Raw genomic sequence first — 17997 nt, forward strand, 5'->3', positions numbered from 1 at the left:
AAAAAGCCTGAGTAAGTAAACTCTGAAAAGAAGTTAACTTTCAAGATGTTGAATCATCTTATGTTGCTGTTTTTTAGAGCTGTTAGTTACAAATGCTGTCTTTTGGTCAGCAAATATGTGTGGAATTGTGGGAATGAAAAGTTAGGTTACTTTTTGTTCCTTTTAAGCTTAATCTAGTTGCTGCAAAACATGCTCTGGAAAAAAGCACCCTTGCTGTTAAGTCTTTCGCAGGTCTCTTTGTAGTTAATGAACTGCTTGGGGTTTTAATACTTAACATGTTACTCAAAACACATGATTTTTTTTGCTTATTTCTATGAATATTTACTAGCCAGAAAAAAATCTCTTTGAAGACAACTGGGGTGAGATTATTCAGCTATAAATGTTTTAGTGAAGAGGGTAACTTGGACAGGACCTCTTTATAGATAAATAATGAGGGTAATGAGGAGACTTCTTATAATAATAGCCATTGAAGTTAGAAAGTGTCTATCAGATCATTTAATTCTTCACTGCTATGGTCCATTCGAAGTCCTGAAACATGCTTTCCATTTTTAATTTATTTTTTTTTAAAAGTAATCCTAATGGAAACACTAGTGGTTATTTGAAGACTTTTGGATTTAAGCAACTGTGTTTTAGAACACTCTAAAATCAATTGAATTTGCTTCATGCCTCTTAATTTGGGGTTTTACAGTAGAAGTCAATCCTATTATAATAAGGTTTGAAATTGCTTAGTATTTCAGAGGAGTTGCTGACTGTGAGTCTTCTGCAAGTTTGAATCCTGCCACTTAGTTGCTGGTAAAGATGGGTTTCTGCTTTTAAAACATAGTTATCAGTGTTTGTCAGTGGCTTTTTTTGAAGGTAAGTGTATGGGTTTTTTCCTAATCCTGTGATTTTTAAAATTATTCTCAGATAACATACTATATCCATGTGGAGTCTTATTTTATAATAATTATCAAGGAAAATGTCAATAGAGTTAAGCAAAGATGGCCTAGCGAAGCAGTAGGGTAGCCTTTTCCTACTTCATCTGTTATACAAGAAATGGTTCAGTGCTTAAGTAAATTTGTTCAGAGAACCTCAGTTCAAGACCTCAATAAATAAATTGTTCATACATTACTTAATTTCTGTTATTGTTGGAGTAGAAAAAAGCTCAGGAGTTCAGATTTTGCATATGTATATATATAATATATGTATGCATGCCCGTAACTGTTGAAAGTAAATAGGAGCCTACTTAGTGTGCAGTTTAGAGGATTAAAACTGTAGAGCCCTGAATAAAACCCAGCAAACCTGGAAACTCTTGAGAGTGTTTTGACTGAGCCTGTTGCCCTCAGTTTTAATGGATCAGATTTAATGCTTAGAGCCATGGTACCCCTGGGCTGTAACCTTTATTCAAGACTTGCATGATGTGTGTATTACTTGCATCTCTTGATGCTTTCCACAGGTACGAGTTTTCCATTCAGGTGTGGAGAGAGGATGACGCACTACAAATGAGTTTTGTGAAAGTCTGTTTTTAAAGTGATCTTGGCATTTCCTAGGGCTGCAGAACTATGTTGCTCTGTGTTCTTTGCTGAAATAAGCAATTTTCTTGCAAAACCATTCTCCTTTAGATGAATTGTCTGCAGCTGGTGGGCAGAGTGTTTCATGTGCACCTCCTCCTGTTTCGTTTTCTGTCAGGGTCCACTGGAGCTGTATTTTAGACTATGTGACTTTGCTTTTCTTAGTAGCCTGAAGATAGAAAGAACACAGGAGGCTAGGATGTGTTTCTGTTCTTTCCTGCTGTTTGAGGTAGAATGATGGGAAACTGGTGGCTTCCATGTATTCTGGATATTGGCTTTTCATTTGCTTTTGGCTATCCTAATAGCCAAAAATGATACTGATACTTTAAAACTTTTATATGCTTTAGATAGAAGTACTGATGCCAGTAGTCTTATTTGTGGTAATTTTTTCCCTAAAACTGACCTTTGTTTGTTGCAGCTGAAACAAGACTCTGGAGATTAAAACTTTTTAGTATAGCTGCAGCTGTGCCTCTTTCCGTTCTCTCTCTTCAAGAATTGCCTGTCTCCAATAACAATAAATGTGTAATCTTTTATCTTTTCTCAGACAGATGAAAAATTATCTCCCTTTAGGGTTTTTTGGGTTTTTTTTTAAGCACTTTTTGGAACCTCCAGAACCTGAAACAAAAAGATTAGGTCTAGGTAGGGATCGTTTGTCCAGCCTTCCTAAAGATTTGGTGTATCCTCCTGTTTCTTTGGAAACAAGTATGTAAGATGGGTGAACTTCAAAACCAAACGTAAGCCGGGCATGGCTGAGTTGTAGACACAGGTTGAATGTAATCTCTGGAAACAGCAAATCCAACCTGTAATTAGCTTCCTTCTCTGTTTGTGTGTCCTGTGTCCTCACCCATTATGTGATTGGTAAATGAACAGAGGTTGAGACAGATATGAGAAATTTTTGCCCCATGAGGATGATCAAACTGTAGAATAGGTGGCTCAGTGAGCTCTGTCTTTGAAGCTACTCGAAAGGCCTGCAGCCATACCTTGAGCTGCTTTGTTGACCCTCTTCTTAGCAGCAGGGTTGGATTAGGTGATCTCCCGAGGTCTTTTCCACCCTTTCCAACCTGTTAGGTTGTTCTGTTTTACCTGAGAACTGTGTGGTCTGTGTTACCTGTGCAGAAAAAGCAGACACCTCTGGCTTAACGAACTGGATATTCAAGAGGCATGCATAAGTTCTGATCAAGAGAAGTTGATTGTTTACTTAAACATTCTCTACTCATACCTGTGTTGTTGCCTGGAGTACCAAAGAAGTGACTGCAACAGTCAAAAAGGGAAGAGCAACCTGTATCATCTCCCTAAACTTCTGTAAGGCCTCTGACAAAGTCATGAAAGAGATGACACTCAGGTTTTCTTTTGTAGCAGTACTAGTTGTATTTCTCAAACTTGAAAAGTATATTAAGATGTAGTTTTGGCTGGATATTCACATACGTTTTTTAAATTATTATAAAAGGCACTTGGCAGAAGCCTTGTGAATAAGAATTACATTGGTGAAAACCTGCTTGTGAATCTCAGGAACTTTGGATGCATCCAGAACAATGTGGAGGGAAATAAGGCAAGCATGGGATGCTTCCCCAAATTATTTACAGAAATGAAGTGGCAGTCTACATCCTCATGTGAGAGGGGTGCTTTAACAGTACCTTGATGCGTGGGTTAGTGTTAGTGAGATTAACTCAAAAGCCCACGGGTGCATTACACCTTTGCTTTCCAAGGCTCTTTAATGCCTATTCCTAAAACTGTAGGAGAGGTTCACTGTTGTGAAGGATTTTGCTTATCGAATGAGAAGTGATTTTGACTAGAGGAAAAGCATTTCCTCCCACCCCCCACACACTCGTCTCTCTTTAATCCCATATCAAAGGATGTTGTGTGATGTACTCTTACGCTGTAATGGGAAGCCATGATCTGGACTGAGAAGAAAGAAGAGAACTCTTGTCTCCCTTTAAAACTCTGAACCTCTTTCCCCTGACAGAATATGGATTCCAGAGCTAAAATCCAAAGAAGGAACAGTTCATATTTCACTGCAAAGCTTTACCTTGAGCAGTATGTAAGGTATTTTACTCCAGTGTGATCAGGGTCTGCAGGATATTGCAGGGCAGTGTGCCAGTTCTGTGGCATGGTAAATCCACTTGTGTAAAAAGGAAGCTCCTTTAGGCAGACAAAGCAAAAAAGATATGATTTATTCACAACTTGCTCATTAGTAATAAGTTGCTGCCTTTGTTAAGCGCAGGAATTATCTGGTATTCTGGCCTTTGCAAGCCTTTTTGGGTTTTTTTTTGTTTTTTTTTTTGTCTTTCCTTTTTTTTCTAAACTTTTTCTTCATTTTATAACTTTCTTTTTCTTTTTTTTTCTTCTTTTTTTTTTTTTAATATTTTGCTCTCTCCTTTTTTCCCTTCTCTTTTTCTTTTTTCTTTTTCCTGCAACCACTGTCTTCCTTACAAGATAAGTATTTTCTCTGGTGCAGTTGCAGGCTTTGTTTGTAAATAAACAGGAAGCTTGTTTTTCCCAGATACAGTAGGAATATAGCTTTCTTAGTATGGTGTTTTGCCATTTTAGGATTTCTGCCTAAACTGGGAGTTATGCTGTCTGTATTGCTCCTTCCTTTTTCCAAGTAGCTGCCTGTTTTTGAATTCCACAAATTAACATGTGTTAATGATGACATATGACAGAGGAAGTGCCTCAGGATAGCTCCAAATAATTTGAGTGGTCTGGACTTCAGCCTCAGTTTGGGTAGGATTTGATTCTTTTTATCTGTTCTGAAGAGATAACTGTAAGCAATCATTCACCTTTTTAGTGCCCTGTTTCCTTTTGGGGTTGTTAGTAAAATGAGACCATTGCCATCCCAGGATCAGAAAGAGATGAATAAGATGCTTTTGCTTTGATATTGTTTGATCAACTGTGATTAGATTTGATCCAGAGTTGTTCAGATGCATGTGTAAAAAATGCAATGGCTACTTAGCATCGTGCCTTAATTTGGTGTTTGGCTGAAGAGATCCCCTTGTGCAGCATAGCAGTTCCAGGACTCCATTTGCCAAGTATTCAAAAGGCTTAATTTTTGCTCATACTGTGTGGCTCAGGTTGTTGGTTTTGGTTTTTTTTCCTTTTGATGCTATTGTCAGACTAGTCACAAAACATATCTTCTGCAGCTGATACTGGAAAGCTGTTCCAAAACCTCAATTCAGAGATTATTGTAAACTACATTTAGTGGTCAATTTTTATTTGACTCTCTGCCAGCTCTTCAGTTTATCTTGCTCAACCATGTTTCATTTCTCCAAGGTGCCTTCCTCTAGGGCATTTTTGGAAGGCTTTTGGTATGGTAAGGTAGAAGGTACTGGCAATTCTTGCAGGGAGGATGCGGAGTAGGGAAAGGAGAGGGTCATCAGGTCCTTGGAGGGCTGGACAGTTGGCAGGTTTGAGAAGTGGGGCATTGTGGCATAGGTCTTTGAAGTCAAGGCACAGCAGCTTGTTAAAACTGCAAAATCCTAGCAAAACCACTAAAAGGCTCAAGTGCTGGTCTGGGTCCGTGTGGTTGAACTGATGAAGAGCTGGTTTCATCTTGCTTCAGCACCAGACAACTGAATTGACCGACAGTATTTGAAACAAATGATTTAGGCTTAAACACATGTCTTCTGTGAGTCTTCTGATGCCTGATTTATTCAAGTATAATCAGTAACCTTTCCATAAAAGCATTGCAGTATGGCTCATAGTTGTCCAGTGACCATTTAAAACCTTCAGAACACTTTCTTCCCTCTTTCTGTTGCAAAGCTTTTTCATCCTTATGACTTAATTGTCAGTGTAGTCTTTAATGGCATCAAGTTTGGTTGGGGGTTTTTTTTGAAATACCTATTCTTTGTTTAGTTCTGTCTCTTTAGTTTTGCTTTAAGTTTGTAATTTAATTTTAAGTAACCATTAGGTTCTGGTTGTGATGGATCCAGTTTTGAACCAAGACAGATCTCCCACAATTGTTGTCTTAAAATACAAAAAGCAAAGACAAAAAGCCAAATTAATTTACATTCTACCGATAGGGAGTGAGTTTTTTCAATGTTTCTGTTGTCTGCTGAATTTTTCCTTCACATTGCTTTCTAAAATCTTACAAAAGTAAAACTAAGTGGGGGATTGCTTAACCAAATTTTAGTCATATCCTTTTTTTGTTTAGAAAGTTTTGTGTTTTAGGTTTGTGAACAATCTTTGCAGATCAGGAGAGCTGCAAAATACTTGTGCAGTTTATCTGTTGCCCAAGACAGTGAAAGAAGTTTGGAAGCTTATTTTGAAGGGTGGCAAGAGTTGAATCAGGTGCAGGGGATTGAATTATCCTTGATTATCACTCTCTCTCTTTGGGGGTGGTGGAACTACTAATATAATCTTCACAGGAATTGCATCAAACTGTTTAATGTCATATAAAGTTTTGGGGAAGCTATACTCTATAAAATTAGGTAGTTCAGAATTAAGCTGATACACGTCTTTTCTGGTTCCGGTACTGTGTCTGTACAAGCTTTAATAGTTACCTGCTTTACCAGTTCATGGATGGCTACATGTCATCTGAGTTCCCACTCTATTTCTGCCAAATCAGCCAGAGTTTGAAATACCATCCAGTGCTCACATCTAACCTGCCTTAAATCTGAACTCATGGTTGATGTGCAGCACAATGGTCATGTTTCTCTGGCCACAAAGAGTTTGGTGATTGCTAATTGAATTCTACGTGTTTCATCTGAATTGTGTGCTTGCTTAGAAATTCGAGTAGATCAACACCATATCCCACCTTCCAACACCTTCAGAATAATTAAACAGAGGTTGTCACTGTCTTCCACTATTACCTTTTAGAAATCAGCCAAATAAAAATGTCTTTGTGCATCATAACTGCTATTTTAGTTGAGTTCAACACCAGGCTGGATGGAGCTCTGAGCAACCTGGTCTAGTGGGTGGCATCCCTGCCCATAGCCAGGTGGTTGGAACTAGATGGTATTTAAGGTCCCTTCCAACCCAAACCATTCTGTGACTCCATGAGGGCATCACCTGGTCAAAAGTGCCAAGTAGAGATTTAAGACTTAGTAGGATATGACTGACATGTGCTTTGGATCAAAGTTGTTAATATAATTCCTGTATTTATATAATTCATGATTGTCTTTTAAATTTTGTTCACCCGCAATATCTAAGTGTGTTGACACTGGATGAATTTTCTGTAGTCTTGATTCCTTCTCCTTTAGTCTGAAAAGGGCCAAGTGATCTTATTCTTTTGAAAGTAAGGTAATTACAGTGGCATCCTCACTTCAGAAGTGTTACAGGTCAGACTGCATAGTTTATGGATAGACAAGTTACTAAAACAGGAGTTTAATTATAACATAATTTCAGTACTTAGAGAAATTCTGTACAAGTTACTTGCTTTCCATTGTACTTTTCATAGTATAAAAGAATTCGTTGACCAAGACTAAGTTGGTCCTGATTAGCTCTGAAGTACAATAAAGCTCTCTTAACAGAGCTTCCATGCCTCATCATGGTGAGTTTGACAGTATAAATACAACTTCCTTCCAGCCCCTTCCTGTCCTAAAAGGACTATGGGAGGAAATCTTGTTGACTGTCATTAATGTGAGAACTCCCTTGCCAAGGGCATGTATTACTGAGCTGCATGGCTTATGAGTAGCTGCTATCTAAATCTTCCTTCCTTTTCCCCTTCAGCAGAAAAAGGGAAAAAAGGCAGCTTATAAAAGCAGATGTCACAAAGAGGAAGAAAATGCATCATATTTTGAATTGAGGAAGGAGCTGTTGCTCTTGCTGTACTCTTTATTTGTATACAAACACCAGTTTGCCTGTGGGTTTCTGTTTGTTTGTTTGTTTGTTTGTCAGCTACTGTATGTAGGAAAAACATACTGAAATGGGAAACTTTAGTTGAGTGGCAGAAGCAAATTTTACGGGTGCATGTTAGACAGGCAAGGGCTGGCTTCACATGTGATGGTTACTATGTGGCATATGGAAAATAGAATGGATTCTTTTTAGGTAGAGAGAGTAGTCTGACCAACATCTTATGTTTATGCATGTGCAGCATCACTTAAATGGATAAAAAGCATTCTCTTCTCTGGTAATGCTGGACCTTCTGTTAGTCGTCCAACTGACCTTGTACTGCCTGCTTGGGGTGAGGTGAGCACGTTTGTTGTTCTGCATTTTGTCAGCTTGGTTAATCACAATCTCTATTTTTATAGAACAAATTCGATTAAAGAATATAAGGAATGTATATGGAAGATGCTTGTGGTACCGCTTGCGACTGCTAAAACCGCAGCAGAACATAATTCCGACAGTGAAGTACGTACATTGCATTTGCACGACTTTCCATTAAAGCAATTCTTACTTTTTTTGAAAATAAAAATGTATTGGTTTGTAATCAAAGCAGCAGGAATTAGTTACTTTTGCATCACTAAAGAGACATTTGCAATCTGCTGTATTTGAATAATTAATAAGTAATCATTATTATCTAGTAGGGCTTGAAATCAAGATGTACGCTGTTTGTCCTATATAAAGATCTGATAAATGAGACCAGTGAGCCTCAGCTGTGAAAAAACAAAAAACCCCCCCCAAAACCAAACAAACAAAAGAAGTAAACAATGTGTTTATTTGTTCAAAATAGTAATTTTTCCTCACTGAAATTAGTGGTGCTAGTGATATTTTTTTTATTTAAATATTTAGCATGTGAACATATATATTCGAATAGAAAAGAATAATGACTTTGTATGTTGAAGGTATATGGCTTTATATCCATCCGTTCTTTGTTGCTCCCACCCTCAAAATATTTTGCTGTCTGTTATGCCCCTGTGTCAGCTTTTTGTGGTTTTTTTTTTTTTTTCTTTTAACACATTGTCTAGGTTTAAGTTAAAATTGTCCTTTAAAAATAGGAAATACTAATGTATGCCTGCTGAGGACAGACAGTTAAAGAACAGAAAGAGGCTTTGTGGTAGTGGATTGTCTTTGTTAAAAACTAGGAGAAAAAGTGGTATTAAAACTGAAATGCTAATACCTGCTTTAATGTTTCTTATTGTTTTAATACTGTTTCTTGAAGAGTGTTATTAAATGGCTTCTAATGTTATTAGAATGGTGCTAGAGCTAGTAGATTTATGTATTTAAAAAATCCCTTTCTTCCAAACAGGAAAATAGTCCTCCTTGCTGGCTGGGCGTTATTTTTGTTTCTTGCATACAAAGTTTCCAAAACAGACAGAGAGTATCAAGAATACAACCCTTATGAAGTGTTACATTTGGATCCTGTAAGTAATAACATTTTTCACTAGTCTGTACTACTGTAACTGTATATTCTGTGTGTAGTTGTCTAATCTTAGACTTGTTTTTTCAAACAAAGTAAGTTTATGAATCTGTCTAGTGTTTTTGTTCTTTTTTGGCATGTGAAAGCTGCTGCTGCATATTATAAAGTCAGTTGTTATGTGTTTTTTGCCTGTATCTGTACCAATTTATAACTTTTGTATCTAGCTCCTTCAAAATTCTAGTAATGTAGCAAGGTGGGTTTTTAAAATCTATTTTGAATCTTATTCTGATGTTGTTTTCTGCTCTTTGTACAGGAAAACAAAAAAAAATCTTGTTTGTATGCCCTGTGTAAATCTTCTCAATAGCCACTTTTAGGGATGCTGAAGAAACTGTATAAACAAGAATGTGAATTCATTTGATTTACAGTTTTTGTACGAAGCAATACTTCCCTTGTAAATGAAAGGTATCACTGAAGGGTGTTGGTGATGCACATTTTGATGTAGTGCAGGCTAGCTTGAATCTCAGTTGTATCTGTCAATGCAAGTAACAAATTCTAAACAGTGATACCAGCCTATACTTTTATTAAACTGGGATGAAAAAAGATAGAGTCCTTATCTAGAAAATAGATGCAGTGCTTTGTTTATACTGAAGGACTGATTCAAAATGGATGCAAAAAATTACATATCCCAAGGACAGACCTTCTGAACTTCTTGTAAACTCTTATTTAGTCTTGTCAAACTCTTTCTCTTCATCTTAACCACAGTACCTCAAGCAGATTCTCTGCTTATGTTAATTATTTCCTCATCCAAGGCTCCTCTTTTGAATAACAGTAGTCATCTTTCCAGTTCTGGAGTCTGAGGTATGTTTCACTCTTGAGAGTGAAGAAAGTACACTGTGGATCCAGCTCAGCACAAGAATATGAATGAGCTTTGAATGTACTTTTTGATTAAACATGATGTATATTGTTAGTGTGAGAGAGCTTAATATGTATGTGAACATCAGCAAATACATCTCTTGCCATTAAGTGGTGTTGACTGTCAGCAGAGAAAAGCAGCACCTTGTGCTAAGGAAGCCATTGTAGCAGGTTAAGTAGTCTGTAGCCTATTTCTAGCTAGACAGGTAGAACACCTGCCTGTCATGTCTAGAGCCAAGTTACAATTCAACCCCTGCTCAGCTCCTCTGTGACTCACTGATTGCTGACTTGATTCTCTCACTGATGCATAGGAAGGAGCAATACGTATTTTTACTGTTGAATGGTATCTGTTGGACCCATGCAATTTAAATGTTCATATATCTGGGTTAACTTTGATTAAACAAATCAGGCTAGGGATTAGGTCATCAGGATTTTCCTTTGTTATCTTTGGGAAATTTCTACAAGGAACAACCCAGAGGGGAAAGAAAGGCATGTATGTAGTGAATTACAATTTTGTGTTTATTGATGAAAACTTGTACACATGCTCAAGACACATGCAACTTACACAGGCAAAGAAACTAATTCTGGAATGACACAAGAACTGAGGGATGGAGCATGTTGTCATAAGGACAAGCTGAATGAACGCCAGAGATCTTAAAAGGGTGATGAAGAGATGGTGGTGAAAATAGATGGTTGAAGTAGGGCTCAAAATAAGAGTTCAAAATTTCAGAGTGTGTTTCTTTTATGTATTTCTTGCTATCAGGCAATTTCTTTTAAACCTCTTGAAAGACTTTTAGTTTGGACTGCGTGAAAACTAGCAGCTTTCTTCTCTTACCATTCAAGTGGAACCTTGAGAGTTGTTGCCAACCCTGCTGATGAAGTGATACAGATGCTGAAGTGTAGTTAGATGATGGAACTGTTATTGTTGTTAAAAAAAAACCAAAAACAAACCACCGGCAAAACCCCCCCTGAACTTAAAAAATGATTGAAGATTGAACTTAAAATGGTTGCAGATGCAAGCACTTTAAAGTTTTGATGCACGCTAATTCATTTCTTCTTTGCATTCACACTCTAGTCAAGATTATTTTTTTATTTTATGTTAGCATATCAGTTTATAACAAGAGGCTTTTTTTTTTCTCCAGAGAAGAACCACAGCACCAACAAAGTGAAGATAATGTACATACACCTGATTTTATATGTAATATTAGCAGTGTGTTTTGAACATAGAGTAGCTCTTTTTGAAGCACATCACTTGAATTCACTAATACATAAGGTGCTCAGATATTAATGATCTATTTAATAAGTATCTGTACTGCAGTTTTAGAGATGGGATCCAAGGCATAAAGATGAAGCTAAGAGTGATAATAAATTTGATTCTTTAAGTAAGACAATTGGGGCTTTAATTATTCTTTTTTTTGCAAGTGTTTAATATAGTCACGCTCTGTGTTCCAAGCAGACTGACGCCAGCTGTCCAAGACTACTGTAAGTCAGGCCTAACCTCTGTAGCCTGGCTTTGGAAAATGAGGAGTAAGCAAGTAATGTAGAGGGAAGGCTTGTCATCAACTTATCAGGGATCATACGCACTCTCTGTGTCAGAGAGAAAAAATTAGTTTTGTTTTTTTTACAGGCAGCAATCATGTGAACCATGAAAACACATCTCTACTCTAATAGCTTGGGGTTTTTTTACTGTCCTTTTTTATTTTCCCCCTACTTTCTAGCTTCTGCTCCTTATCTGGCATTCTTCATCTAGTCTTGAACCACCTGTTTTCAGTTGAAGGCTAATTTATAATGAAGTAAATTCATCCTGTGCATTAAATGAGGCAGGCATGCTGTTGAAAAATAGTGTTGGAATATGGCAGACTGTATAAAGTGAGATAAAGTAACAGCAAGTGAAGCCTCAGGATAGTTTAATTTCTGGTTTAAATTTATTGAAACAGTACTATCATCTGTAAATAACTTCTTGTGTGTTTATTATTCAGTTAAGGTCAGCATGCTAGGCTTCTCTGGCACAAAATATTGAGAAGTATTGTGGTAATTCTGGTGTGAAACTTAGCAGATAACATATAGAAAAAACTTTAGCTGAACTTACTATAAAGTTTTATGGGTTTTCTTGAGTAGTGAAGTTCACAGTCCAAGCAGAAAGTTAATGCACAGGGGATTGTGTTGGTGGCATTTAACAGCATGCTGGAGTAGAATAAAAATCAATCTTTCTCAGGTATAGGTAATGTATTCCCTTTGTTCAAGAAGTTTGAAATAATTTATGGGTAGGATGATTCTAGTCAAAGGCATTTTTAAGTGGCAGGGAAATCTGCTGTTTCTGGTGACTGACATTTATTTCTGCATACAAGCTGCAAGTGGACCATCATACTTGATCTATGAACTCTGGCTTAAATAGAAGAATATTGCAAGTGAGAATTCCTTGTATTCATGAATATGTTTAAGATTCGTCAAACAGATAAGAAATCCTTTTTTTTTTTTTTTTTGTTCCTATGGATGGATACGCAAAATAATCCAGAAAAAAACCCCCAATATTCTGTTATCTGAATGTCTTTTAGTTAGACTGTGACTGCTGTCTTTATTTAAAAACATAATGGTTATAATGTTATCAGAAAAATAATACTGTTTTCATGAAATATATATATGTAGTTTCATGATCCTGTGTTAGAATATAATTCTTCAGTGAATGGTTCAGAAAAATACTACACAATGTATATTAGGATTATATATAAGAATGAATTTTATTTAAGGTATTTATTAATAAATGCAAACCTTTCCTTTTGAAGGGAGCAAGTATATCGGAAATAAAGAAGCAGTACCGTGCACTATCCCTAAAATACCATCCAGATAAAGGAGGAGATGAAGTTATGTTCATGAGGATTGCTAAGGCCTATGCAGCGTAAGTTTCTTTTTTGCTTATGAAAAAAGGGAATCATGATATTATGGGGAGGACAGCCTTTACAATAAGAACAAGGATAGCCTAAGCAGGCAGGAAAAAGTGTGTTCAGATATGTAACAAAAGCCAAACATGTCTTCATGCAGTGTGTATTTGCTTTGTACAAGTTAGGAAGGATAATTTGTTTTGCACCTGTCAGAGTGCTGTAAGGTGTTAGTTCTTTGTGTTAACTTTCATGTCAGCTAGGAAATGTGTTTCCAGTATAACACATATCAAATCTTAAAGATGACAAAGGTCAAAATGGGTGTTGTGATTTTTAACCAGCCAACTCTGTGACAGCAGTTTTGAAGTGATGCTTAGAAAATAAATATGCTGTTCATTTTACCTGGTGGTAAAGCCAAAGAGTAAAAGACAGTACTTTTAACTGTTCCATCCAGTGAAAAGGATGTTTCATTCTGGATCTGACTGTTTTCTCTCAGCTCACCCCTGTCCCTTTCCATTTGTGCTTGCCTTGCAGTCCTGATTTTTTACTTGGTGACTGTGTTGTATTACCTGTGTGGTTCTTAAGAGCTGAATCCTTGAATCTGCTTTTCCTCTAGAGTGTTTTATGGTCTTATCTCTTGCAGCATTTTTTTTTTTAGTATCTGAGAGATGTCTAATATTAGAATTTAGTATAAAGGAAATCAAAATACAGGCATTTCCATACACAGGTATATCACAATACTGGTGGGATTCCCATTACAGGTATCTCTAATACACTCACTGTCACGATGCTGATGGGAAGGCATGTGTGGCTTGAAGCCAAGTGGAGCCCATTGTTCTCTTCAGAATTCTAGTTGTCTGGTTTTTATACTCTGTTGGACTGAGCCAGGTATTTACTCCCCCCATGTTGATGTCTCAAACTTGAAACATTCATACTTTTTTAATGCACTCGAAGAGAAATGTTTATACCACCAGTTGATTCCCTCAGCTGTTGATAGGTTTTTTATGTAAAACAAAGGCCACCTTTGTGTCCCCTTTGTGCTGAGGTGGAGTCAACTTCTTTGCAGCAGATGTGCTGAGTCACTGTGGTCATGCAGAGCTTTGCAGCATGTCACTGTTGCCCATCCCCACTGAGACTTCTTCAGTTATTGGGGTTTACTGGGTCAGTCACATCATCCCAGAACCTAGGAGGTTGGTGACTTCTGCCTTGAAGTCAGTTGTGTGTGTGGTTAACCTTACTGATTGAGAGCCCTGTTTGGGAAGAAGTGGGAAAGAGAACCAATATCATGCTTGCTTGAGCAGGCTGGAAATCATACTTTTTGCTTAAACACATCTGTATCACTTTGAAAATCTCTTCAGTAGGAAATTCTGGTATGCCTTTTTGAACTCCTGAAACATTTACATTCTTTGCTTTGCAAGCCAGTACTCAAACACTTGGTGCTGCAGTTCAGTACTTCAAACACTAGAGCAAGGGCCATGGCAGAGGTATATTATGAGGTAAATGATGGTGAAGTTCCTTAGCCATGCTGTCTTGAAAGAATATTAAAGCTGCCCATTTGGTGAGTCTGCTTGTCAACAAATGGGAGACTTAGAAATGATCAGGAGAGGCCTGACTTCACTGCATTTCTTATGTGAGACAAAATACAGTGAATGCCTGGTATTCCGTTTTCTAAAGCAGTATTCTTCCTCCTAGTAACAGGGATTCTGTTGAGGTGGCATACAATTGCCAAAAAGCTGTCATTACTGAACAGGCACAGAAGCTGTAAGATTTAGGAGGTGGTGTCCTATTAAATAAAAGAAAAATAAATTATGAAAGTAGAGATTTCCAGGAAAAATAAAACAACGACAACCAAACACAGGCTGTCAAAGGCTAAAGGTCTAGAATAAGATAAAGGCCCATATGGACTACTTCTGATCAATCAACTCATCTTCCATATTTACCTTCCTTCCAAAAAAAAAGAAAAGTTTCAACCTTTGTCTTTCAAAATTTGCTGTGCTGTAACCTGGCATCAAAAAATATTGTGTGCTGATGGGTATGCAGTTGCTGTCATGAAAGGGAGATGTGATTGTGCCATCTCCTGTGTGTGCATCTTCTGTGTCTGATTTCTTTTCCTGTCAGAGTGCTTAAAGAATTTGTGTATCAAGGAGGAATACAGCAGTATTTCCTAATATTTCCTGTTAGATTTCATACAAAATAATAGCAGAAGCTGTTTAGCTTTCCAAACCACCTCTAGAGGATAATATGACTGCCACATTTTAAAGTTTCTGTTTGTTAATGATTTAGAGAAATGTTTTCTGTATTAACTTAATATCTCTTCTTGTAACTAGTTTAACTGATGAAGAGTCACGAAAAAACTGGGAAGAATTTGGTAATCCAGATGGACCACAAGGTAACAACTACGAATGACAGAAGTCCTGTAATCACTGTACATTGGGATGTGTAATATCTCATCAGTCAAGAAGCATGCAGAGCTTTATATAATAACTTTCTGCTGTGATTAAAGCAATGCATCTGACCAATTTTTTTCTTGTGAAACTGGCTCTGGGGGGCTGATGGCAGGGAAAGGCAGGAAAGAGTTGGCTTTCACAGTTCTCAAACTTCTTAAAAAAGAAGGATTTTCTTAATTAGTCAGCTTCAGTAAAAATCTAGAGAGACTTGCCAATATTAATGGAGGTATAAGCAAAAAATAGAATACTGCTTAGCAGAAACTGATTTTAAACATTTCTTGGTATTTATGATCAAATACTAGAGATGTATATTGAAAAACTAAAAACTAGCTGTAGTGCAATAAACACACTTGGAAAGGATGTACATAGGGATATTGTTTCTGGGCAGGTAGCTACGTGAAAATAATCCTGATGATGGTGTGTCAAAGTTATACAGTAGGTGATCCAAGCTAAACAAATTTAAGACTGGAAGTTAATAATTTTCCCCTATTTGCAGTTGTGTGAATTGCTTGTAAAACACCTTAGTGATTGTTTAAGTGGCCTACTAAGGAAAAACGTTGTATATTTCTAGCTGGTACTTATTACAGGCAGAATGGAAACCTGCCATTTGTTAGGGCGAGCTACACAACATATCTGTGTGGAATGAGTTACAGCCAGCTTGGAAATAATAAATGGAATTTGTAACTTAATTCTGAAGTTACAGGATGACATGAGGGTACTCTGTCATCTGTTCTGTAAATTCTTCCGAATTATATCCACCCAACATAGAGCATTAATTTTTAAAGTTAAAAAAACCAACCCCAGCCTTTGAACTGGTGTTTCAAAGAAATAAGAAAATCTTCCCTCTTCCTTCAAAAAAACAGCTTTGCCAACTAAATCACAGTCTGACAAAGGCATTTCTGATGGACTAAGGAGGTAGATCAGCTTCTTTAATCGCTGTGTTTTATAGCGTAACAGATTTCTGTCAGCTCCTAGCTTCTAGTGCTTCCTTTGCTTGGCAAATAAGAGGTCTCTGTCCCTCTAGCTACAAAATACAGATAAAATCTTTCTTCAGAAATGCTGTCACAATATCAGCAAAACGTAAATTTTAATAGCTTTCCTAGGACCTTTTGGGTGCTAAATTGTTTTTCACATCCATAAGCTACTCTCTTAGTGTTGCCAAGGCATAGGATTTGAAGTTAGGCAGTTGTGTAAGTGTCCTTGAATGGACCTGAAGCTGTGTCTTCAAAAGAAAACTCAGCTAAAACTTGAGAATTACAAAGCACGAAGATCCTTGCTTGGCTTAGTGATTGCTTTCACAAACCTAGGAGACTTTGGATTCCCAGAGGGCAAATGGAAATGTTTTTTGGCAGGGTAGCAGTTTGTACTGTGAGCGTTAAGCCTCTTGCTCTTCTGAAAACCCTACCTCAGACTACAGTGGAATTAGAATTCTCTGGTTTATTTCTAGACCTCTCATTGTTTGAGACATCTGAAGGGTGGGAGAAGTCCCTGAAATTTTCTCTCCCCCTCCTCTATTCCCTAAGCTTGTTCCACACAGAAGTGTGAGGGGCTTTCTAATTTAGTGAAATTCATCTTCTCTTTATTTATACATCTGTGGTGTAAAAACATGTACCCAAGCTATGTACTCTAGTCTTCTAGTTCTGTATAGGCACAGGATGGATACAATCCCTCACAGAGGTATTTTCAGGGCTGAGATGAAGCACATCTGGGGTTAGACATGTCTAGCCAAGTTCAATGTGGTACATCCCACCCTCTGTGCCCAGCACAGAGGAACAGGGAGCAGCATTCCTCTCTATCCAGCTGAGGCAGTGTGAGGCCAGAGGCAGGCAAACAAGAGTTTTTTGTATTTGCATGACTTGCTCCTTTACTAAAAGTAAATGCAAAATCATTCAAAGAGTGTTTACAAACAGGTGAGAGGGATCTGGAGAGTAGTCTACTAAAAGCGGACTATCTGAAGATAGTCTACTGAAAATACCTTATGATTAAAAGCCTGTTTTCCAATGGTATTTGCCAGTGCTTCAGCTCAGTGAGCATGAGTGGGGGGCAAGGAGACTCTCAGACCAGAAGAGAAAGAGTTTTTTTTATTGAACTACTTCTGTTCGTGGAATAGTTTGAAGCTACAGTCCTAAAGGTCAAAAATATTGTAGTCAACTGAAATTTATTCCATCAGTAAAAGACAGATTTTTAGTAGATTCTTCTAAAAATCCATCATCATTAACAGATAAGAGTCTGGAGACCTTCCTTCTCCAGAGCAAGGCATTTCCTGTAACTCAATGTGGTAAATTCATGGGGTATTATCTGGTTGAACTCCTAAGGTTGAGGTATGGTCAGGCTTGTCAGATGTTTGGTAATTACAAATAGTAATTTTCAACTTACAGAAGTCACATTCGGCTTGTGTATAGCAACTGTTTATCTGAATTGATGGCTGTCACAATCTGTTGGAGATAGCATCAGTATAGTGCCTAATTACATAGGGATCCTAGTCTGTCCTTATTTGAGGCATTGCTCCTCATGGACAACTGCTAGTACTAAGGAAGGCATGTTGTTTTTATTTTAAGCAGGTCCATAAAGTCTTACTTTCTTTTCTTCTCACCGCTGGTTTCCTAGAACTCTTAGTACTGGGATAGATAGTGTTTGCAAAATTTAATTTGTTATCACCAGTGTCTGAAGACAAACTGTTCTATGCTATTCTCTACTCAGATCTGTATGCTGGAGATGTTAGAGATTCATGTCTTCTATTTTCTGTAGCCTAACTCCTTTTGAATTGAGAAGTGTTCCTTTTTCTTTCTTACCAATCTCACAAATTTGTACTGATAGAGGGTTTTGTGTTTACAGTTTGCAGCTTAGAACATTTTGTTAGAGGGACAAACCAATAGAACTTGCACAGAAGTTATTTGCTCAGACCATTTTCTTGCAGTTCATTTGTTTACTAAACTATATGTGTTTAAACTGCTGAAAACTCTGCAATGCAAAACTCA

The 17997-nt window shown here is 37.3% G+C and overlaps 1 protein-coding gene across 1 annotated transcript in view; it reads left to right on the forward strand.

Annotated features, from left to right (window-relative positions):
* The window catches only part of SEC63 (SEC63 homolog, protein translocation regulator), a 59556-nt gene that overhangs the window by 9952 nt on the left and 31607 nt on the right, over positions 1 to 17997 (forward strand). Inside the window, exons 2-5 of the mRNA XM_039568959.1 lie at positions 7736 to 7835; positions 8674 to 8788; positions 12480 to 12592; positions 14900 to 14961. Coding sequence (XP_039424893.1) covers positions 7736 to 7835; positions 8674 to 8788; positions 12480 to 12592; positions 14900 to 14961 — 390 coding nt within the window. The remainder of the gene's footprint in view (positions 1 to 7735; positions 7836 to 8673; positions 8789 to 12479; positions 12593 to 14899; positions 14962 to 17997) is intronic.

This window comes from Corvus cornix, chromosome 3 (genome assembly GCF_000738735.6).
Source record: "Corvus cornix cornix isolate S_Up_H32 chromosome 3, ASM73873v5, whole genome shotgun sequence".
Classification (NCBI taxonomy): domain Eukaryota; kingdom Metazoa; phylum Chordata; class Aves; order Passeriformes; family Corvidae; genus Corvus; species Corvus cornix.